The following is a 25933-nucleotide window of genomic DNA, read 5'->3' on the forward strand; positions in this document are numbered from 1 at the left end:
AAGACTCCATTTACCTCTAATGCTTTGTGATTGACTGAAGTTTTCTGTTTCTCAGCCATTCAGCACTTGAATGGGGAGACTTGTCCCCATTCATCTCCAGAGCTCTGAGAAATAAGAAACCCTGATGACAGCTCAAGCATCATCAGGATTTCCCTTTCCCATAGCTCTGCTATGCTGACAGCTCCACTCCTCTGATAGAGGCCTAGAGGAGCTGTGACATGTGTGGGAGCAATCAAGGGAGCGGAGCTGTCGGCTGTCGATTCGTGGTAAAATGCGTCATAGGCGTTTATAAAAAGTTTTTTATCGTTTTACAGTCAAGCTTTAAAACGCTTGTAAAAGTGCATAAAAGCGTATATAAACATGGTAGGAACATTTAGATGTGTTTTTAAAACCGTCTATGTAGACCCAGCTTTACTTGTGAATTGTTTAGGTGTTGAATGGCAAGGCATAGTCTTGCTCCATAATTTTTTGGAATGCAAAGAGCTATATGAAGATTCCAGAACGTATTTTGGGGGAACGTACAGATTTTTTATATTTTTAGCATAAAATAATAAATACAATGCTGGGTGCCCAGTCTTGGGCAGATTAGTCAGCAGTTAAAATCTATGTCTCATTTTTTTTTTACCTTTATTGTAATACCTGATTTAAAATATTTGGGTGATCTTTTCAAAGTAATAAATACTCAACCCAATGCACATTAAGGTTGAAACACATTGGGCAAGATTAACAATTCTGTTGCACAGCAAGGGCAATGCTAAACAGAGAGATTATGCAATAGATTTATTACAATGTTACAGCTAGAGTTATAAATAAATCCATCAGCTGCTCCAAAGTAGCCCGGAGACAAAAAAAAAAAAAACTGATCCTGACCATTTCTAAATTACGTGATGGTATTAGTGAAAGTCTCATCGCTAGTCTGTAAACTTGAAACTTTGTTTACCATGAAGAATCTCAATTAGCAAAAAAATATGGTGTTAATTTGCTTGATAAATTTCTCCCCATCATATGCAGTGTTCTCCTCAGAAATTTTTTTCAGCCAGGTGGGGGGGAAACTGTAGCCAGGTGGTAAAAAAGTGGGCGGGGCTAAACACAGCAAATTTGGAGCTCCTAGTTATTTATGTCATAGGTATCCAGAAACCCCTGCTATTGTGTCAGTGTTCTACCTACCCCCTTATACTTTGTTCCAACTTTCTAATGCCTGGCTTGTTAGAATGTACAGTTTTTTTCCATTTTTTTTTTTATTATTATATCCCGACAGTCCAGTGCTGTGTATTTTAATCCAACTTCCTAGAGTTCCATGATTTTATTAATAATAATACCTAGAGTAATACCTTGTAGTAGTGTAATATTGTGATCAACATGGCTTAATTTATTAGGCTTAGTTAACATTGGCAGTAAAAAATGCCCCTCCTGAGTGACTAGTTCTTGGCAACTGCTGGGCACCTGGGATTGGTAACCGGCGATAGGCAGTAAGTGCCGGGCACCTGGGATTGGTAACCGGTGATAACTGCTGGGCATCTGGGATTGGTGGTAAGTGGTGGTAAGTGCTGGCCTTTCAGGCCTAGCAGTTTTTCAAGCAGCATTGGTTCCTGGCGAGTGGCATGTGAGGAGCAAAAGCAGCAAATGCAACCTTACTGCCAATGTGAATTCAGCCTAACTTCAGATGTCACCTCCTAGCGTTATACCTAGATAACACATAAAGCGTCATGTAGGTAATCGCAGATGGGGGTAGGACAGACAGACAGGGTAGGACAAAAGCATCCTGTGAAATTTATCCACCTGCAGTGTGATCGCTGTGTATGTAAAGTCTGCTTGTCATGTTCTGCAGCCTATCAATCAACTCATTGCATTCAGTCCTTTAGATCTCCTAAATTGTTGGTTGTAATTACCTTAAATTTTTAGGGTACACAGGGGACTCTCATAGTTACTAATAACCAACATTTCTTTTTTAAATTTCAAGAATTTGAAAATATGGGGGTCATGAGTTTAAAAACTTGTGGAAATTGGAAGATTTGGGTTGCTGTTTTGTAAGAAAGTGCACCTAAGAGCCCAAAATGGAAAATGCAAATTAAGGACCCCTGGGGCCACTTAACTAGTAAGAAGCATTGGTGGTGGCCCCTAAATATTTTACCTACCTTTCACCAAACTATAACTGTAAAACTATGCTTGCCCTTTCTGTTTCTGTTCTTTGAATCCCAATTTATCTGGAATGGAGAGGTGCAGGAAACTGAAAATGTAAATGCAAGTGGGGAACAGATGTATAAACCCCTAAAATTTTATTAGAATGGCATCATTAGAACATAAAAACCTCTGGCCATCAAATTGTCTGCTTCCCTACCTTGAACCCCAATTTCTATAGAACAGAGAGATGCAGGTAAACAGAATTAAAGGGGCAAGTGGGGGACATTTGTGGCTAACACCCCCCAAACTTTCATCTTCATGGCATCAATACAGTCTGTCAGGGCATCATAAAGTCTGCCCATCAAAACACGCTGCCCTGTTACACATGACACCCTACCTGTACCTAAACCCCAATTTCGTTTTGATGGGCAGGGTTTTATTTGTTCTAATGATGCCATTGTGATAAAACTTTAGGGGGTGTTATCCACAGATGTTCCCCACACATTTTCAGTTTCCTACACCTCCCCATTCCAGAGAAATTGAGAAATTCCAGTGTTAGAAATGGGCAGTAATGTGTAACAGGGCAGTGCGTTTTCCATAGTAATCAGAGGTTATCGAAAATTGTACCCCCCCACCCCCAGCTACATTTTCAGCTTTGTACACCCCACCATTCTAGGGATTTTGGGGTTCAAAGAAGAGACGCAGATGGGGTAACATAGTATGACATGTATAGATTTGTGAGAGATAAGTATACCTTTAAGGGCCCTTCCCCAATGCTCCTTTCTATGTGGTCCCGGGGGTCCCTAATTTGCATGTTTGATTTAGAACTCCAAGGCGTACTTGCTTTTAATACTGCAATCCCAATGTTGTATTTTTACAAGATTTTACAATTCTGATCCCCATATCATGAAATTTGTAAAAGCTGGGGTGCTGGAATTGTGAATGGTGCCAACTATAAGTGTTCCCTGTGCACCCTGAAAATCTCAAGTCATTATGACATACAGTTTAGGGAACATGAAGGTTTATACACAGAGAGCTGTAAGGCTGAGGAATGTGACATGCTGCATTTACACACACACACACACTGCTCAGATGACGTCATTACACACGCCCACTCGGCGGAGACATTGTTTGCACAATGTTACTTTTTTTTTTTTTTTCAAAACACTCGGCACAGCAGTGCTCAACCCAGAAATTATTTTAAGCTGGGTGGGAAGAAATTTTAGGCGGGTGGCAGTCCCTGTATTGTGACTCAACTCTACCCAAAAACAGCCGGGTGGTTACTGAAAAGTGCCGCGTGGTCCGGCCCCCGGCTAAAAGGGGCAGGGGAGAACACTGCACAGCTATGAGAGGGGGGACAGCCTGTGTCCTGATCTCATAGCTGTGCTGTGCTCTCCTCACTCCGCCCGGCTCTAAACAGCTATCAGCTCTTATCAGTGGAGAACGGAGCGAGCACAGCAGCCTCTCCGGTGTCCATTCAGAGCTGCTGAAAATGTGCCAGGCAGAATACTCGCAGCAAGTGGGTGGCCCACCCCCCAAAAACAAGCTGGGGAGAACTATGATATGATGGCTCACTGTTACATACCTTTGCATGACCCATGTGTGGCCAGATAATTGTATCTTTATGCAGATGTGCAAATGAACTATACAGCTGTCATAATAAACATGCCGCACTATAAGATGAATCCTTTAGTCTGAGACTCAGTGTAGACTGAGTACACCTGCCAGAGCAAATAATGGGTAACTCACTGCAAGTGGAGGAATATATGCAGTGGTTCGTGGGGATTTTTCAGAGGAGTCTCAGGAGTATTGGCTTCTTCAGGAGAAATAGAGACAGCAAAGAAATGTTGAAATTACTTTACTAATGTCTTTTTAAAGCTCATTGTGCACCCTCAATGCAAACACAAAAGTTGTATTTATGATGTAATACTTTGTCATACCAGCATCCTTTTCTGTATCCATTCCCCAATGAAGAAGCCAACACAGCAAAATGTTTGAGGGGCCGAAACTCCTCTGATGTATCCCCACAAACCACTGAATATACTCCCCAACTTGCAGTGGTTTATACCATTTCTTGACAAAAGAAAAACTGACGACAAAGTCAAGGAATAAGGGAGTTGCTGAATAAGGGAGTTGACCTAACATGAAGACCTTTATTATTGGTCAAAGAAAAAGGTCCTCAGAGTGCAGAATGTGTCAGTTTTCTTGTTAGAAAGGTGAATACTCTTACCACATACATGCCAGAAAACAACATCTATAAAACAGCAATATTTATTTATCATTTCAGTGTGAAAATATATCTTAAGAAGGTAAACAAGACTTGCAAATCATCCCTGGAAAACAAGTCTAACCAAAAAGATCAAGTGAGGACCATAAACTGTGAACATATTTGCCGATATAGCAAAGCAAATAGGTCTTCCTAATCCGACTAGCAGCAATTTACTCAGTGAAAGACAATCAGATGTTTGCTGCATTTCACCAATTCATAACACCAAATAAATTACTTAATTCAGTGAACAGATAAAGTACTTGTTATAGTAATTCCTATATTGTTCAATTTAGATTCTACCCCTTACAAAATGCTTGCGCATCGGAAAATAATCAAACTCAATGGCCAAGCATGGTCCTAACATTATAAAACATTAAGCCTTTTGCCATAGCAGTATTTTGAAGATTTAGGAAGCACTGCTTGGAGGGTGGAGCCGGGCACGAAGCACCACAATAAAACCAGGAACATAACGTATTAACTCATTAAAAGAAACATAACGTGTTAATATCAGCGTTTCACTTTACAAAATGCTGAATCACTTACAAGAAAAACTTGCGCTAGTCATAAACAGTATAATGTATCTTCCAGAACACTTCAAGTGTTTTCCATCCCTTTACCCAGTCTCTCTAACTAGCTTCTAGTTCTTCACAATAGCAAATAATCAAAGCTTTGTCTACCACAGCGTTAATGATTCCCTGACAAAAGAACTCCAATTGCTGATGCTGGCAGTTACAATTTAAATAACACTGAAGCACTTTGGGGTTTCATCTTTTATAATAAGTGACAGGCAGAAGTCCCTAACATCTAAAGGAGAACAGTGCTAACACAACTGTCACACTAATATATTTAAAATGTTCTAACCTGACTGCAGCTTGCTGTAGTACTTACCTGCTAACAATGTAGGGTGCCACAAAAAAATGCGATACCTGTTAAATTTAACCTATTTCTGAGCACTGTTTGTTAGCTTTACAGTGTAAAACTCAATATTTTTTTCCTTAAACAGTGTAACAAGTTTGGTCAAGTAATCTTAAAAACACCATTATGAAAAGAAATATGAACAAATACAATGAAAAACTAATAAACATTTTCCTTAATTAAGGTTTGCTGAAGACTTTCCACCATACTCAGCCTCTTTGTCTTACCCACAAGTAAAAACAGGACCAAACTAATATAATTTGTTCCCCACATCTTCATTTCTGTCATTAAAAAAGTGCACCTACTTCATGTGCTTACCTCTAGATGTTCTAAAATATATGGAGGGTTAGTCATGCCAAGCCTCAGCATTGCGCCCTCAGGAATAACTTCAACCAATTTCCATAAGAGTGTTGGGAGGTCTGTGCCAATGTCTCTACCATAGGCTCCTGTGTCTTCACTGGTCAGCCAAATCTCACATACACCCTCTGTGAAGAGAAGAACGAGATAAGTCACTTTTTAATTTTTCATACAGCTGTACATAAAAAAATGCAGTTTTTCTTAAGGAATTTGTTTTATTTATATTTTAATTGAAGATGCTAACAGTTCTAAAGCTACGTACACACGTCAGATTTTTATCGCCCGATAATCGGCATCGGCCAATTATCGGGCGAAAATCTGGCGTGTGTACAGTCGGTGTTGTCCATCGTCCGGACGACCGACCTGCCGGATCCACGGACGATGGACGACAGCCGATCCTAATGAAAGGGAAGGGGAGAGCGCGCAGCAGGGTGCCGCTCCGTCGCTTCTCCCCTCTCCATAGAGCATGAACGGTGCTGTATGTACAGCACCGTTCATGCATCGTGCACTCCCTTGTCGTTGGAAAGGATCGTGAAAGATCCTTTCCAACGACAAAAATTGCAAGTGTGTACACAGCTTTAGCAGAGTAACCAGAGAAACCAATGCCTTTAAAATATAGGTTAATGTGACTTATATCTAATATATCAATTGCAAATATAAACATATGTTCACAAATTTTAACCTTCTGGAGATCATTACTCTGGGGTTTGTTTCAGCGCTGGTTACATACCAAAAAAGCCTAGACATTTGATCATGCTGAGCAAGGAAACCAGAGATCACTCGGATTTCCTAATTCCTGAAGAAAACAAATCACCAAAAGCCTATTTGGTCATCTTTAAGGGTGCTATTCTTTCCACTCACCAGCAATGTAAGAGGCATTCCTCCTCCTGACCACCACACTAATGTATTGTGAACTATGGATATAGTAATAGAAGGGGCTTCCCCAAGACTTTCAAGGGTTCTCAAAAGGTCAAGAAATACTGGTCTAAATCCTTATATCCTCCACAGCTAGTCAGCTCTCCATTGTCTGCTACTAACTGCTGACTTTATGAATACCAGTGTTTCTTGCTTTGTGTTTTTTTGTTTTTTAACATGAGGGAACATTTCAGGTCCAAGGGAATTCCTGCTCTAATTACTATATATCTGCAGCTCTTTGCACATTAGTATGGTGGTCAGAATGAAGAATGCATCTTACATTGCTGGTGAGTGGGAAGAAAAGCACCCTTACAAATATCCAAATAGATTATTGGTGTCCATTACGCTGACCTGAGAGTCCCAAACCACTCATTGCTAAGAAGCCCCTAGCAACCTCTGGAGGAACTCTAGTTGAGAAACACTGATCCATACTATTGAACCTTATTTCTCTATTACTTCTGACAACTCACTTAAGATAGACCTTCACACCCTTGCTCTTTTCTTTACAAACAAACACACGGCTTCTAACCTCTGAACATCCTGGCTTTAACTGAAACTTGCTTTTTACCCTTTGACTGCTCTTCTGTAGTTGAACTCTCCTATGGATTTCTGCAATCCACCCAGAGCTGGCAAACAGTACATGTTATCCCTCAGTTTCTCATTCTCCCTCATAGTTACTATTGTCTATCAGCCACCCTGCACAAACTCTGTGTCAAACTGCAACTAGCAATTTCACTCACACAATGTTTCTACAACATTCCTTCCTGGTTCATACACATTTTCTCCATGACTTGAAAACTCTCATCTTTGGTGGCTCAGGAAAGAAGCAGAGTCTTCCTGCTCCCACACCAGGGCCCATTTCTCTGTCCCTTATCCGATTTCCTTCCTCACATTTATTATCCTATGTTGTTCTGTTTTGTTTGTTTCTTCTTCAGAAATTGTTATCTTTACAGAACTTTTAACATTCTGCTAAACCTTTATGTGTCAGTACTGCTTGGACCAGAGAAGGGGTTGAACCCATAAAAGCTGGTCCAAAAAATATAACGGTTTATGTAAATAAAGAAGAAATTTACTCTGCAGCCATATTAGTGCACTAGCAATAACAACAATCACCTTAAGTGAAAAGTAAAACTTCTCCAAAATGCAGAAAAAGGATCTTAAATGAGTTCCTGGCATGAAAACACAATTACATTTCTAAACCTAAACTCGGTATCAACAAAATTAATGAAGGCCTTTAGGAGATTGATGGAATATCCATACTTGTCTAGCCTTGTATACAAAACACAATGTCTCCAAGCAGCACATAATGCCTTTTGTTGTTGTAAATAGCTGCATTAAAATAATTCACTAAGCTTGGCTTTTTCAGATGAGACGTAGCTGTGAGATTCTCTCTCTCAAAAGGTTTTCATTACCATAAAAAGATCTTAGGTTTTTTTTTTTATTGTCATTATATGAATACCATTTTTTTAAACTATGATATGACAAAAAAAGAGAAACAAAAATGTCTTGTCAGCTGAATTGAACCGGAAGAAAGAAAATAGCATTTTTATATCAAACAAAACATAAAAATTACCAACATTTCACCAACTAAAGAATACATCACATGTACTTGTTTCTTTGGGTGGCCATACCCAAAGCTTAGGGCCCTACCAGAGTAGGGCAAATCATGCAACAATCTCATAGTGCAGATGGGAGAATATGATTGTGGTAGTGACATCAGAATATTAGAGTTCCTTTAAGGACCAAGCACCTGAGCTCATGAGTCAATGTAAAGCAGAAAAAAAAATTAAAACTGTGTAGAAGGTAAACATAATTATGTGATAAACACACAAAACGGAACCCGCAGATAAAAGTTAATACTCGCACTTTACAAACAGTTCTCCCTGAAGAGGGCTATTTGTGCACATTGTGTACCATATTACATTAGTGTTTGACAGGCTCTTAAATATGTACATTTTCCAGGTTCCATCAGTGGCTTTTTTAAGGACTGATCTAATAAAAATATTGAATAGAGTATGGTCACCTTTACTCAATGGCAGACCAAGTTGTTCAGAATCCTTTCCAGAGATAAATGTCTGTATGACCTGACTGCTGACTAGTAGGAACAGAAATGCAGACAGCAAAGAGGGAGGGAATTAACATGGAGATTTACCAGTATCCTACCTACATTACTTGGCATTGTTATGCTTCACCTTCACCTTACCTGCCCTCTCCACCTACATGTGGATCAACCCAAGAGTTTTGAAAGCCAAGTGACAAATATAAAGGTAGAATATACTAGAAAATACATTATTTCACATTTATCCAATACTTTGCTCCCCTTGATTCTGTTTGATTTCAAAATAAAAAAAGGAAAGCAAAAAGAATGACAACTTAGCGGTACATATGTACAATCCTGTAAATGGTACTATCATTGTCTCCTTGCAGGATGTCCTCACTTCAAATGAACATCCATCTCTCTATCATCAAGATCATTTTTTGTGTGAACACCCTATGCCATAGTGATACTGTATATATTTTATAATAGAATAGGAAATTGAGCAGATCTTAGGATACAGAGTTTTCTTTTACAATGCGATGTTAAACTACAACTACTTATTTCACTAGTAAATAAAACAATAACTCTATATAAAGTGCTATATACTCTAAGTAAACAATATAAAACTATTTTACTAATTTTATTCCTGTAAGGGGATATTTTTCATCCTGCTTATTATAAAAACACAAAGAGATTTCTGCATATTTCTAAACACATAACTCATATTAATGTGAACAGAAAAAATATCATAAATATATCATCTTGGACAAAAATTAACTACAACGTATAAAAATAGAAAGAAAAGAGGTTGATAAAAAAGAAAATGATACATTACAAAGAGATCATAAATTTTTCTGATAAATTAAGGGATCTCCAAACATCAAAGAGTTCCTCTTTTCGAAAAAACGAAGATAAAGTTGGTCTGTTGTACTTATTAGTATTGAAAGAGTACAATGAAGCATTGGGAATGCAATTAAAATCTCTGCAAATTATAAGAGATCCCTGTTGGATTTTCTTTGTATTTTTAATCACTTTATTTAGGAATTTTATTTGATGTATGTTTGGGGCATATAAGTTCACCAATGTTCTAATAATGTTGTTAAATTTAGCCACCAAAATAATATAACGTCCATCAGGATCAATATCAACTTGTATTGGAGAAAGGGTTATATCTGTGTTAATTGCGATTGTCAGTCCTTTCCCTTTCCTTGTAGCCGTAGAGTGGAAAACATGATGGAACTCTTTATTAGAAAAATAGGGCACATTATTTGTTTTAAAGTGCTTCTCCTGAATACACAAAACATTCGAGTTATTCTTCTTTGCTTCTTCCCATACTGCTTTACACTTATAAGGGCTGTTTAAGCCCTTAGAATTAACTGAAAGTATATGAAGACCCATTACATAGAGAGACAGAAACTCTGTGAGACAAGAGCCTAGTGGAATCCCACCAAAATACATTATACCACTATATATATGATATATATGTCACTCTTTACAAAATTACTTGAAAATTACCAGTAATGGCCAACATATGTAAAACAAAAATTAGGGAAAAAAGTAAAAAAGAGAATGAAAACCTTGGAAGAAGAAGGAAAAAAAAAAAAAAAAAAAAGGGAATCGATGTTGAATTCACAGGACAGCATATTACTGCACCTCAGGTATTGGGGAAAATAAGGCAGGAACTTCGAACACCGGATACTGATCCAAAAAATCATCATCAGGGCGAATATACCTTTCAGGATTTTTTCTACTCCGGAGAAATACAGTGGGTTACGGTTAGATCTGGATAAATGTTGACTGAAGGTGGAATAGATGCCCCAAGTTTCTAGCAGATCCAGCCCCATTTACGGGTTTCTAATAGTGGTGGTAGTTTCTCTGCGCAAAACAATCAGCTTCAAAGAAAATCCCTATTTATATTGGATGTGATACTCTCTCTATGTTAAGCTTATAGGTAAAAAGTTTTTCCTCACCATGAACGTGGATTGTGATAAATCGGAAAATAAAGCGATGTTAGAATATGGTTCAGGAATATGGCCATCAGTTGCTCCTTATCGTGCAAGAAATAAATGCGGGCCAATAGATCTCTAGGAACTTTCTCTGGGAGATGGGCAGGTTTAGGGAGTCTATGTGCTCAATCAATCAAAAGCTCAAAGGATGCAGCAGTAGGTATTATTTAGGTATTAACTGAGATAAGTAAGCACGCAGTTCTGCAGTGGATATAGTTTCTGCTATTACCCTAAATTTAATGTTGTTCCTCCTCCCATGGTCTTCCATACCAGCTAATTTTTGTTGAACCTGTTGTAAAGTATCTTGCTTATCAATGAGCGAGTCGACCAACTCATCATGGGCTTCTGCATATTCCCCCATTTTGTGTTCCGAATGATTCACTCGATCACCCACATTTTGCACATCGCTCTTAAGTTGTTGAAAAAGCATTAAAAAAACTTGGAGAAAGCTGCCCACTGAAACTGATATCTCTTTAAAAGTAGTATCAGTGACAGGGCAATCTGAAGTAGGGAATGACACAATTGGGTCAGTGCCCTCTGTTTCTTCTAATATAGGGAATATAGCTGGGCTTACCCTGTTTTCGATGTCATCTGGGGGTGACAGCTACAACTTGGCTTTAGCCAGGCTTGTACCAGTAAAGGATGAGTAAGAATTATCATCCAATTCAACATCCTTCCCCTGGGACAATGATCCTTGAACGGAGTCAGTAGACACAGCCAAAGAGTTATTATTGTGTCTAAATGTACGCCTGTCGGCACCATCTTGTCTGGCATGGCTCAGTGAGCTTCCGTGGTGTAGAGGATCCAGGTTTCTGCTTGCCCATTGTGAAAGGTGGTTTTTTGATATCCCAGGCACAGGTAGGTGGTAATAACTTCGCTCTGAGGTAGTCACTAAATAGCCCAGTGTGTTCGGTCCTGCTGTGGAGCCTCAAGCAAAAGCAACCATCAGTTTCTGGCTACGCCACCGAGATCATATATTATATAGAGTAAAAAGGTTGAATCTTAGTAATTATCTTTTCATTGGGGCCTAACATATCATTTTCAATAGTGGCAAGCAACAAGAACCTTTGTCAAGTTTTTGCCCACTTAGAGTTCATTAGGCAGATTCACTCTCTCCAATTATCCTGATCCCCATGTCAATGGGATTGAAAGTAGGTAAAATTATCTGAGGGGAGATTTTCCTCAAATTGGAAAAAATTGGGGGTTTAGATATTTATAACACATACCAGAATGTTTTAAAGTAAAACTGGATACATACATGTCAAAGGTACTTCTGCTCTATATTTATTTCCAAATGAAAAACAAGACTCTTACTAAATCCTTGTTACTGAGAAACAGAATACTTCCCTACTGTATAGTGATATCCGGTGTACATTGGCCCCAACTGTGGGCCAGCAGAAAAATACTAAACACACCATCATCAATAAATACACTACTATAGTCCCTAGTATAACAAGGTGGAGGTATTTGTCAGGAAGTGTTAGGAAGAGTTAGACAACACAAAACAGGCTGTGGAAGGCAGAAGGAGATTATCCAATGCATTCTATACTATATCTGACCAACAACACTCTTGGTAATGAAGGAAACCATACATTTGTCTATTTGGTTTGGACACTCAGTCAGATATTATTTCCTCACTGTAATTAAAGGAACCTTAGAAAAAAAAAATCAGATAATTTGTCCTGTTTTACATAAATGAAAAGCAGGAAAACCCATAAAGAAGTCTCTACCTACTAAAAAGGAGCCCTAGAAATACTGAAAGCTATATGTCAACTCAAATGGAAAAGCAAGGAAGAGTCACACTTCAGTGATAAAATATTTGACCAAGCTAGGACTTATGTCATGAAGGCCACAAAAATCCTTCAAGGCTGCTATTAAATTCTGTGTTTCACAGTATCATCCACGGCTACAAAGGTAATAAGTACAGAACAAATCATTTTTGTCTTTGTACATCAGAAGGTCATCGAACAGCCGAACCAAAACCACAATATCGTTCTCTGATCCCCATCTTAATGGGACCATAAATACCAGAATGCATGTTGTGTAATTTATTTCTTTTCCATTTTATAACACCCATATTTTTTAAACTAAGCTGCCAAATGATAATGTCTTGACGATATACTGTACAATACAATTTTCTAAGTTACTTCCTATGAATGTGTTTGACCATATAAGGAAAACTTAACCAAGTGCCCATTAACACAGTCTCACTGGTGTTAATGCATACACATGTTGACTGAGAACAGTCCATTCAATATACTCGCTGCTAACCCACCTAGCATGACAATATATGAACATTCTTTCGATGCAGAACACCACACAACAGTGTGTTACAGTTTAATTACAGTTTATTGAAGTGCTTAGAGGTGCACTGTCTTAGTGTATTGCGGTGCCCTGCAAAATGAAAAGCTCCCCACCATGATAATACATGCAATGTGCAGATCAAGCAGTTGTTTCATCTAAATATTTACATTTATTTACCTATATAAATGTAAATATTTAGATTTATAGATCCAAGGTTGTAGGGAACCTTAGGTTGAAGCCTATACTAAACTTCACAAAACGGAATTGAAACATTTTTTGTTTTTACATGAGGTTATTCGTGTTTGATCACCATACTAACTGACCCTAAACTGTCAAACAAATGACATCATCAGCTGCAAAATCTTCTAACCATCTTCTTCCCATCCTGCTATCTAAACTACTGGCCACAGTAAAGTAATTTACCCAAAGGGGGTATCTGCATGGTGGGGATTATTCATGCTCCTGTCAATCATGAGCCAATGGAACACTTGCCTCTGTGTGATTTATTAACTGTTGCGTCCTGTTGGTAACGTACGCATTGCTGTTAGGCACTCATCACTATACTGTCCCAGAATATTCCATTTCAAAGTCTCCAACTAAATGTACAGTAAGAGGAGTATATCACTACACAACAACTGTTGTGTTATTCCCAGCTACTGGGACTTACATGATATCGAGCGTGGTGATTCCAAATCTGAACTCAGAATTTGCCTATCAAGTACAGATTTTAAGTTATAGGCGTGCTATAGCTGTTCAAATGGTTGGTAATTGGGTAATGTATTTTTACATGGGAACATTTTAACAGTTGCAGCTACAACTATGCCTGCTGCCGCCTCACTTCCCCTGGGGGCATGCTTGTTCCAGCAGCGGCTGGGCATGTACGAGCAAGTCAGTTAGCGGATGTCAGAAATAGGTATATAAGGCGAGATGGACCAAGGGCTTGTCTCTAGTGCGAAATCATCTTATTGGATAGTACACTAGGCCATAGCGAGTCTGTTTTGAGCTAAAGATGAGTAGGTACAGCTGTGTTAATAAACCAGACAATTTTTGCTACATGTGTGGCAAATTTACCCTGTGTGATCAACCCAAGAACCTAACCAAGAGGGTGAGATTTGCTTACAAGTATTACTTTGGATGTGAAACTAGAATTCAGAACAAAAGCTGGGCACCTCAAATCTGCTGTCAGGTGTGTTATGTTGGCCTAACACAATGGTTGAATGGGAAAAGGAAAAAAATGCCTTTTGCTGTGCGCCTATGGTTTGGCATGAGCCAAAAGACCATCACTCAGACTGCTACTTCTGAATGAGTAAAATTGCTGGGTTTTCGAAGAAGACTAAGTCAAAAAACATCTATCCTGATTGTGAATCTGCTCTAAAGCCAATGCCACATGATGTAGAGAATCTAGTGCCAGTCCCGCCTACATCTGTTGTTACTGACAGTGTCATGTCAGATGAGGAACAGGAGGATGATGTCGATGTTATGAACCCCAATTTGAAGAGAGTAAGCCACTTTTTTTAAGCCAAACAGATTAAGATGATCTAGTAAGAGACCTGTATTTGCCAAAAGAAAAGTCTGAACTGTTAGCCTCCAGAATAAAGGAGTAGAATTTGCTACAAAAAGGTATGACAACTTCACACTTTCGTGATCGTCACACGAAGTTCGGAGGTTATTACAAGCTGGAAAACAACATTTGCTTCTGCACCAACGTGAGTGATCTGATGATGGGAGTTAGGTTGTGATTACATACTAGAACAGTGGAGATTGTTCACGGACTTGAGCAAAGCAAGTTTGAAAGCTGTATGGCTGCATAAAGATAACCAAAAACCTTCTGTTCCTCTTGCTCATGCCATGGGAATAAAAGTTGTACATATCCATGGAGGTCATTTTGAAATTGATTAACTATTGAAAACACAAGTAGAATGTTTGTAGTAACCGGAAGGTGGTGGCACTCCTTATTGGCTTGCGATTGGGATATACAAAGTATATGTGCTTTCTGTGCCTGTGGAACAGTCGTGATGACAGCAACCATTACAAAGTGAAAGAATTACCCAGACCTGAACACACTATTGGCCAGTACAACGAGAAGCATAAATCACTCCACATCACTCCATTGATCCACAGAAAGTTTACCTTCCACCACTTCATAATAAACTTGGATTAAAAAAAAACATTGTTGTTGCAATGGATTGTGATGGAATGGGTTTTCAGTATCTAAAGGACAAGTTTGGAAAACTAAACTGAAAGCAGGCATTTTTGTTGGTTCCCAAATCTGCAATTTGATGCGTGACGCCACATTCAGAGATAAACTCAACCCACTTGAACTTGCTGCTTGGGATTTGTGCTAGTTGCCATGGTTGTGCATGGTTGCTGATAACCATGCTGAACTCGTGAACAACATGCTAACAGCATACCATCAACTGCCAAATGTCACTTAAAATTCATTTCTTAGATTCCCATCTGGGGAATTCCTACACAATTTGGGTGATGTGAGTGATGAACAAGGGGAAAGGATCCACCAGGACATTCCTGTTATGGAAACAAGATATGAAGGCAGGTGCAACCCCAACATGATGGGCAACTACTGCTGGTTTCTGCAACGGGAGACAACGGAGAGCCACAAACGCAAAAGCAAGTGCCTGAAAAACTTCTGAAGTGTACATGTGTGTTGAACAAGGACTCGAAGGTGAATTATGTGTAATTGCATATGTTGTTGCAACATAAAACCATATTTTTTTAATGTCATGGAACTATGAGGCAAAAGTTAGTTATGTATACAGATTACATAGTAACTGTGGAACGAGAGAATGTAGCTAATCACGTCTATATGCCTAATTAACTTAATATCCTGACGTCCTAGGCACAATCGGACTTCATATTTAGATTCAGCGCATTTGATTTAGAGTAGGACACATGGTTTAGACCAAGTAGTAGATAATATTTATTTTTTGTGATGCGGTGATTTTCAATAGAGTTAATTTTGCATGATGTTTATAATAATTCTTTTTATTTGAAGTATTCGCAAAATAAAATGTAAAACAAGATGATTTAGGTTTTTGAAAAAAAATGCCCAGAAAAAACGCTTTAATTTCAGAATAACACTTTACCAATGTAACTTTACACAACCTAACATCCCAAAACCTGACTAAAAGATAGTTTTTACCTGGGCACCTTGCAGTCATTGATCATGAACCACTCTGCATACCCAAGTATTCTAGAGTCACATGTAAGGCCATCTGTGCGACAACTAAATCTTGCCAAAAAATCGATCACACAACAGAACAAAGATCACAAGAATACCAGCACATCTACAATAGAATGGCTGGAAAAAAAACAGATTTAAAACTTTTGTAATGGCCTTGTCAAAGTCCAGACATCTAATGGCTAAGCCAGTAAAAAATGACTACACTGATTACAACACTATAACATACCCTGAGCAAACAGAAAGTTGACTTTTAGTCAAAGAGGTAAAGACATTTTTTGTTTACAGATATAAAGTTACCATTACCCTGGTGTTTCCCTGCTCTTTGATCTGCTAAAGAAGTGTTCTATACTTGTGACTACTCTGAGCCTCCTACCCTCACTCTCATTTAAACAGATCTTGTTGTCCGATCATTTATCCTAATCTTTCAAAAATATTTTATTCTGCATGTAACCTATATTATACTTTTTATATACATATAAAAGTTATCAATGTGTAGACATAGAAAATGCCTGAGACTGCTGGGTGTACAGAGGTGAAAGGAAGAGTGGAAGATCAGGGCTAACACAGAGAGTAATCAGACAACCTGGGAAGAGGATGGTGTAAAGAGAAAGGAAGCGGAAGAAACCGACTTCTGAGGGCAGTCGAATTTGCAATGTTCGAAGGCAGGGGTGACCAACAGGTGGATCACGATCTACCGGTGGATTGCAAAGGCAACGCGAGTAGATCAAAATAAATTCTACCGTTAAATTCTATCATTTTGACTTGATCATTTTAAAAGTAGCTCACAAGCCAAAACAGTGTGGGCATCCCTCTTCAAAGGCATGTTTCTAGTCAATAAAAATGTTATAAAAAAGGCAAGACATTGAAACATGCCATTTAAAAAAACAAAACAATGTTAGCTATTATTAGTAATTACATTTTTTAGGTAACTTAAGATAATTCAAAATACAACAACACACAAGATAAACTTATGGTACAACTTTCATTACGTCCTACTATTTTATTGTTTGTAGCAATTTGAATTCATGATAGGAACAATGGAAAAAAGAAAGAAATACATTAAAGAAACTATAGCAGTTTTAATTTAATTTTCCACCTAGAAAAGAAGACATGCTTCAGACTGCTTTAACAACACAAATGCACACACACTGTCAGAAGCTTATGACAGATTACAAAAGCTATCTCATATGGAAAGGTTAAGAGCACACAGTGACAGGCCTTTCAAATTTATTGATTTCTTAAAACACATCATACTATTTTCTGTATTTACAATATAAACATTGTCACAGCAGGGATTTGTATATTCCAGAGTATTATACATTTTTGCAGGTTGTATAGTCTCCAGGCCTTTAGCTGTGACCTTCATGCACTTATCAATAACTCTACAACCTCTATCCAATTACTTTTCCTACAGAATTCTTGAGGCAGCTTAAAGAACAGCCCCGACAACTGAAATACATTTCCCTGTGCAGCTCTAAAATTTCAATGATCATATGCCAAGGGAAGGCCTGACACAAATGTTTGTCAAAAATCTCCAGCAGTTTCAGGGACAATTAATCTATGCCTGCCACGCAAGCATGGCCTTTACAATACTCTGTGCTAGCTTTCTAAAGTGGAAAATTAACATGGTAGCTCTGTGACCTGAATTAAACTTCATTTAATCTTATTGTGCATTTTAATGTTAACCTGCACCAATTTCCTTGGCACATGGCACAGTTTAGGGTATCTTTCAAAACAACTATCTAGGGCATCTTTTAAAACAACTTACCAATTATGTCACTACCACCTAAAAAAATATAGTTTGTTTTTTAAAAAAAAAGTATCTAACGTTCCTATAGCTAGCAGTATCTAGGTAGCCTTATCCTTAATGAAATGATTTAACAATGTTTTAATATCAATTCATGTGTTTTGTATTGTTTACACAACGGTTTTTTTAAGGCACATTCTGATACACATTCTGTAGGCACCACAAGGCTGATAGGCTAGGTACACACGTCCAATGGTTCTCATCCCATAATCGTCTCAAGGCTGATATTGGACGAGAATCTTAGATGAGTACAGAGCTCGTTGTCCTTCGTCCGAACAACCATCCTGGCAGATCCACAGATAGTGGACGACGAACGATAATAATGGAAATGAAGGGAGAGAGAGCGCAGCAGGGTACCTCTCAGTCTTTCTCTTTCTCCCTTCTCCATGGAGCAGAACTGTGCTGTATGTACAGCACTCGTTCATGTATAGTGCAGTCGTTCATCGTTGGAAAGGATTGTGAAAGATCCTTTCCAACGACAATTATGGCACGTGTGTACATAGCCTTATACATCCTATACACAGAGAAAAACCCTTACTTCGCATCTTAACCATGCTTTATTTTATATTTACCAACTTGTCTTAAATTTTAAGGCAGTTTAAACCTCAAAAAACAAAAACAAAACCATGAATCTCAGTCAGTGTAGTCATTAAATATGGGCTTTGCCATTGGAGGTCCAAGCAGGACAGCCCTGTTGATGAGCAGCAGGAGTACAATAAGCGCATAGGTCTTTCTTTTTTTAGTCTGAAAGCTAAAAACAAAACCTTTAAGTGCTTTTCACTTAAGAGAACAGCTATTTTCCTTATCCTCAGGCATCAGAGAAAAAAATAGTAGCCTGTGACTCTTTAGTGAAATGTAAAAATAGGTTCTGCTGTTTCCAGGAACAAAAATGCTTACAGTACTAAAAATACAGGATCTAATCTTTTGCTTACCATGACCCACTGTGTACACAGCCAAACGACAACAGGTTGTATGTCGAGCACAAAAACTACACAAACTCAATTTGTGCGTGTGTGTACCTCAACAAATTATACTGGGAATACTGAACAATCTAATATTCCCCGCCTTCTGAAAAATCAGCGGCATTTATAAATTCCAATTAGTTACTGCGCTGATAAAATTAGGACCCAGTAATGCAGATCATTTTTTCCCCATTTACAGATTCCATTCTATATTTTATTTATTTTTTAAACAAATATGATGATGTCATACACAAGTGCAAGACAAGTGAGTATTATAAGACAACGTTACATGTTCCTATGCTTTGTGCTCTTATTATGTGAAACTAGGGTATGGACAAACTATGAAACCAGCAAAAATTAGTCCTTTTATCATCTTTACAGTTAAAGCAGAACTAAAGTTCCACTTGGCATCAGGCAGGGCTTTTTTGCAGAAAGACAGATGATGTCTGATCACCATTTCTCCTGTCAAAATTCACTAAACTTAACATGTGAAGCTTAGCGAAACACAATGCAGCAATGAAAAACTTGGTATTGTATCCAACTACACGACTATAGACTATGTACAGCGCTGCGTAATATGATGGCGCTATAAAAATACTGTGTAATAATAATAATAACTAGTCACTGTTCAATCAAAAAAAAAATTGCCTTTAGTTCTACTTTTATCACTCATGTTTTATTCAGGGATTTGTGCCCCGAACTTTTTGCTTTGCTTGCTTATGAAACAAATTACTATTTACAGGTAAAACTGTGACTCACTGTTAGTGGTCTTGTCAGTTTACCATTGATTGGCAGAAAGAACTCTATCAACTTGCAAAGTGGACTAAAGCCATTTAATATATGAAAGATTGGTAGGTTAGCAAATTTCTGCCTGTTTGGCTGAGCACTGTTCACCTGGGATTACGATGAGTGGGAACCAAGATGATACACATAAAAAGGCACTTACTTTCTCAACTAGACATGGAGTCTATTTCAAGATCCTTTTATCACTTCGTATTTTCCCAAGATGTTAGGCTGTTTATATCTTGAATGACTTAGAATAACAACTTCTATCAAAGGTCACTTGTAATGTTGTTGAACTGTATGAAGTGAGAAGTATTCAGTAAAGGGAACATCGCCTATGCCTTTAGGAGACGCTAACTATCGAAGAATAACCATGATAACTTTACATACCTGTGGATTTTAGACTCAAAGCTGCATCTACTGTTCCCACTTCATTAATGTTGATGACCTGATGTACTGTGGTATGATAACAGTTATATACCGCTAAAAACTGTAGACACATCAGAGATAACTACTATGCTACAAACCCGTGCAGTATAATTTAGTATTTCTGTAACAATATAGAGACAGGAATACACAGTAATATGAAGATAAAGTTAACCTCAGTAAACCTTGTGTAGTGGGCAATGAACTCTTGGCTCCCAAACACTTATTTCATTAAAAACTGATCAGTATTAAAAAAAAATATAACATACATATATAAACAGTTTTCTCTATATTCCTATATACTCTGGTAGAATTTTTAGCATTTCTACCATTCACAGAAAAGATGAATGATCAGGCAAAACCCATTTTATTTACTTTTAAATCTGATCTAAATTGAATGAGGAGGCATCACAGAATGGCAAAACCCTTAAAGCAATAAGGAAAAAAATTACATGGTCCCTGTTCCAACATTTGCATACCCTTAGTTCCCAGTACTGAGTACTGCTCTATTTAGCATCAATTAATTAATTTAAAATGAATCAGTTATACATAGACAATAATAATTATGAAGTAGATTTATATAGTGCCAATACATTACATAGAGCTTCACAAAGTCCATAGCCATTTCAATACTAGTCCCTACAAATGTCATTAACACAGTCTAAGACCAATTTTTTCAGGTTAAGCTAATTAACCCAACTGAATATTTTTCAGATTTGGATGGAAACCAGAGCTCCCAGAGAAAACCCACGCAAACAGTTTGATAGTGTCCTGGCAGATTTTAACCCAGGAACCAAGCGCTGAAAAGCTCTGATTAAATGTGTGGTGACTAAGCCTTAATCACCTCTAATTGGAACCTGTGTCATCTTTTGTGTATTTATCAGCTGCAACATTCAAGGGTATGTGAACTTTTGATGAGGCCCATTTTGGTGATTTCAGTCATCATGATTTTAAAAAAAAACAGCGTGCATGCGCGCATGTACATATACACACACTTTCCAAAGTTAAATTATCAGTAATGTAAGACTTCACAAAAAAAACAGGCTATATTAACTTTGCGTTACATGAAATGTTCAGCAAAAACACATCCAATTTTACTACAAGCACCTTGTAAAAAGTTTACATTCCAGATGTGAAAACATATCCAGTCATGCATTAAAAAAAGCAAGAATATGTGGACAAATACATTCTTTGAAACATGAAAAGGGAAAAACAAGTCAACTGATTGCAAAAAGCTCCATGTGGTTCAGCTTAACACTCTGCTGAGAATGTCTGGATTCCCTAAAATCAGTGACTCGGTGCTTTGCACTGACTATTGTTCTACATATTTGCTCAGGTTATTAACCTGACCTCACAAACTTTGTATAACTTGGGAAAATGCCCTCCCTGCGCTAGCTCTTGACCTCTGTATTTCCTAACAAAAAAAAAGACAAGGTGTACATTGAACTTTCTAGCTTAGTTTTCATTACCAAATCTATACTCAACTTAATAAGAAATCTACATTGTACATATTAAATGGCTTAAGACTAGGGGTCCACAAAAAGTATCTGGCAAAAACCATCTACATAATCACTGAATACTTAGCATTTTACATATGTCTACCTGTAGCTTGTGGTAGTTTTGTGGCCTGGAACTGTCAATTACTTGTCTATATATGCTCATTAATTTTTACATTCACAAATGTGCCGTGTATATGTGATTAAACACCCACCAGCCACTTTATTAGGTACATCTGGTCAATTTTGTGTTAATGCACATATCTAACTAGCCAATCACATGGCAGCAATTCCATGCATTATAAATGTAGACATTGTCACTTGTTGTGACCTGTTGAAATTCAAACTAGGCATCAAAATAAAGAAGAAAGTTTATTTAAGCGATTGTGAACGTGTAACGCGGTTGCTGGTGTTGGACAGACTTGTAGAAGTATTTAAAAAACTGCTGGGATTTTCATGCACAACCATTTTGGGTTTACAAAGAATGGCCCGAAAAACTGAAAATGTCCTGTGAATGGCAGACCCATTGGCAAAAATGTGTTGTTGAAAGCAGAGGTAAGTGGAAAATGTCCATACTGGTTTGAGCTAACAGAAAGGCAACATTAATGTATATAACCACTCATAACAAACAAGTTTTTGCTAAAGAGCTTTACTGAATGCACAGCACATTGAACGTTGAAGCAGATGGTCTACAGCAGCACAAGACCATGCTAGGTTCCAATCCTGCGAGCTAAGAACAGACACCTGAGGCGACAATACACACACGCTCACCAAAACTAGGCAAGAAAAGGCTGGAAAAATGTTGCCTGCTCAGATGTCTACTCAATGTCTACTGCAACATTCGGATAGTAGGTTTACAATTTAGCATTAGAACATGAACGCATAAAACCATCTAGCCTTTTAGCAACAATTCTGGCTGTCTGTGGAGGTTTATTAGTGTAGGGAATATTTTTAGCACACATGGACACTTGGTACAAATTGATGATTGTTTATAAGCCTCTGCCTACTTTAGTATTGTTGACTAAAATACTAGACCCTGGTGGACTCAGCTTTATTTTATCACCAACTGTTTTAAATAAACTATCATCTTCACAGGGAGTGCATAGAGCTGATTAATTCAACCAATTCATATTCCAGTCCTATAAGGATTGAGTAGGACATCCTTGGAGTCTGTTTTTTATCCACTTTCTTCTTGTCAATTGGCATTAATGTAAATCTCCTTGATTCAGTTCATTCAGCAGCAACCTAATTTTGGTCCCCTTACCAGGTTACCTCTTTTGTGTTACACTTGTCTGCCAAAAAATAAATATATTATATTTTATTTAAATATTATATATATATTTATATATAATGGAGTAAATATGTATTTTTCTATTTTTGGTTTCTAAGATGCGATACCATTTTTATGCATATTATTTATGTGTTTAAAAGTTAGATATAATTTATTTTAACATTTTCTGTTAATTGTAAACATGACTAGGTTTTTATATTTTCAGTATAATGGATGAAAGTTATAGTATCTATTCCTATTTTGTATAAATGGTCATAGTATCACTTTTCTGGTTCTGCTTGCTGTCTGTAATTACTAGTACATGTTAGTATAACAGAAAAGAGAATGCATGGTACCGCTTCTTTTATCATGGAAATAATTATTGGCTCTGTTCTCCGCTTCGGTTTGCTAAGTGCACTGCACAACTAACTATATATTTGGCATTTCAGTTTTTATGGCGTGTATTTGGTAACACCCCTTTGTTTAAGGAGATTACAGCCTATTTTAGCTGGGCGCACCACCTGGCACTTTTCAGCAACCAACCGGCTGTTTTTGGGTAGTTACTGATGAGTTAGGTCACAATTCAGGGGCTTCCACCCAGCTACAATTTCTTTCCACCCAGCTTAAAAATTTTTCTGGGTTGAGTACTGTGCTTAGTAATATGTTTAGGTTGTCCAGCATCCAAATGCCACCAAAGGTTCAAGGTATCAAAGGCTTCAAACCCTGAACATTTTTTAATGTAAAGACAATACAGGTTTAGAACCATATAACAAATTTGTACCAGTAAAGTAAAGAAAAAAAAAAATAGTAGGGTAAAACTGCAGCAGATCCACACCGTAGCAGGCACTGGGCTAATTCTAATCAAATGAATGGTAAATTATGTAAAGAACAACTTTTGCATGCCCCCACCAACCCTTTGCACATAGTTATTGGTTAGTGGAGCTACTGGTTAACAAGACAGATCAAAAATAAACAGTGGTGGGTGGGACAGGGTAGAGACTTGTTGATTGCACAAATGAGCCACTAGAGTTTTAGACCTCCTGGAAACATCATCATAAGAAAGCAAAGGCTGTCTATTGACATAGGTTTCAAACCACCCCTCTATATGATTTTTCTCCATCACCACAAATGTATTTTATCTACTTGATATCTGCCGTTTCACACAAAAGGAAAAAAAGGCAGAAATGCTGCCTCATTTTTATCAATAGATCATTTTACACCTATCTATAACCTCACTAACCTCTACACACTTTCCACAGTTATCTTGGCAGAACTCCAGGAAAGCTGCACCTGCTGTGGTCACCTAGTTAAAATGACAGCACTAATAACATATTTTAGTTGTTTTCTTGCAGTATAAAAAGATGTGTGCTTTTTTTTTTTCTTTGGGGGGAGCCTGACAACAGAACTCCAAATAGAAGCCAGCTTGATGTACTCTGTTAAAATCAATGCTGAAATCATGAGTGTAATACACATCAAAAGAAAAATATCCAAGCACTGAATTATGAAGCAAAGTGAACATCAAACACATTTGAGACTAAACTGCCAGTAGAGCTGAAGGAGTGCTAATGGTTTGATAATAGCAAGTAACAAGCAATCAAACTGAATTAGGAGAAAAAATATATTGCTTTAGGTAAAAGCTTTACTAAGGCATGTAATTTATTTTTACAAAATAGAAACAACCTAAGAGAATAAAATACTATATACTACAATACAAGAATGTCTCTAGTTTATAAAATGCCAGCTGGAATACTTAGAAAATATTTAGTCCAGTAATAATCTGTTTATTGTAGACAAGCTTACACATTCACAAAGCAAAAACCTATTCCAGTTAACAGCAATATAGTAGCATAGCCTGATAGTGAGTTTTCCCGAACTGAACAACTTGTTTAAATGGGAAAAACTCTACAGCTGATCAACATCTTTCCAGTACTTACTCAGTAATATGGAAGTAAAAACATCTTTATAAAATAAAAATATATATAGCAATATATAAAACAGTAATACATATACAATAATGTATAAAATAAAAATCTCGTGCCTCATTCAGGTGCTAAGCTATTTTTTTTGTTTTTGTTATAAAACCATTTATAATATAGGCAATAACATATGTAGATTGATATTGTTTAATCTAGACTTGGGCAATAATTACATTGGTTTAAACTGACACAGAGGCTGGCCACTGGGGGACACAGCATTAGCAGTACATATGCTGAAAACTTCTGAAGCTGTTCTTGGTGTTCCTTGGTCTCCCAAGGTAGTGTCTATGATTCATGTTTATGGCTGGAATATTAGCTTTTTTTAGTAGATACTGATGGTGTTTAGGGTTATAGGGGGTCTAGTTTCTGCTTATATCAATCTTCATCTTACGCTGCATATACATCGCAGTTCAAGGTGGAACATAGGCACCTAGGAGCCTGCCCCAAGGATGAACCAATACTCCAGTCAGTGACGCAAATTTACTGAATACTGTTGATGTCATGAAGTTGTTGACATGAGACATTAGGTCTGTTCCTCCCTGTCCAGACCAGTGTTTCTTAACTACTGATTACCATAGTAATATACCATGGGATGTGGATATAGTGATTATAGAAGGAGTTCTACATGTGTTCTTGTTCCTGCCAGTTCCTGTGTCCTGACCTTGGAAAGACATAGGTAGGTTTTCCTTTTTTAATTCTTTGTGGTATAATATTGATTCAATGGGAATTATCTTAAATAATTCATAGAAAATTTTATTCCTTCTTCACTATACATACATATAAAAAATACTGTTGATATTAGTAAACTCCTGCCAAAATTACTTTGGTAGTTAGATATAAGTTAAAACTTAACACTTGAAAAAAGTAGGTATGGTCTCCCCCTTTGTACCAATCGCATAGGTGGTGGGTTTTGCCTTTTTTTTGTCAATATATTAATACCTGAACACCCTGAGGGTAAAAAATAAAATTAAAAAAAAAAAAAAAGTAAATTTTATACACAGTATAAAAATACTAAAACAGTCTACAGTCTGTTTATGTTGCAATCATAAATACTACCATATTATTATCAGTATTATCAGAACAAGC

General features: G+C 37.5%; 1 protein-coding gene across 1 annotated transcript in view; it reads right to left on the reverse strand.

Annotated features, from left to right (window-relative positions):
* Positions 1-25933, reverse strand: part of CDKAL1 (CDKAL1 threonylcarbamoyladenosine tRNA methylthiotransferase) — a gene marked incomplete in the record, with an annotated part of 329662 nt that overhangs the window by 171257 nt on the left and 132472 nt on the right. The window contains 1 exon segment of the mRNA XM_072411623.1: positions 5624-5790. Coding sequence (XP_072267724.1) covers positions 5624-5790 — 167 coding nt within the window.

The sequence above is a fragment of the Pyxicephalus adspersus genome, chromosome 5, assembly GCF_032062135.1.
Source record: "Pyxicephalus adspersus chromosome 5, UCB_Pads_2.0, whole genome shotgun sequence".
NCBI lineage: Eukaryota > Metazoa > Chordata > Amphibia > Anura > Pyxicephalidae > Pyxicephalus > Pyxicephalus adspersus.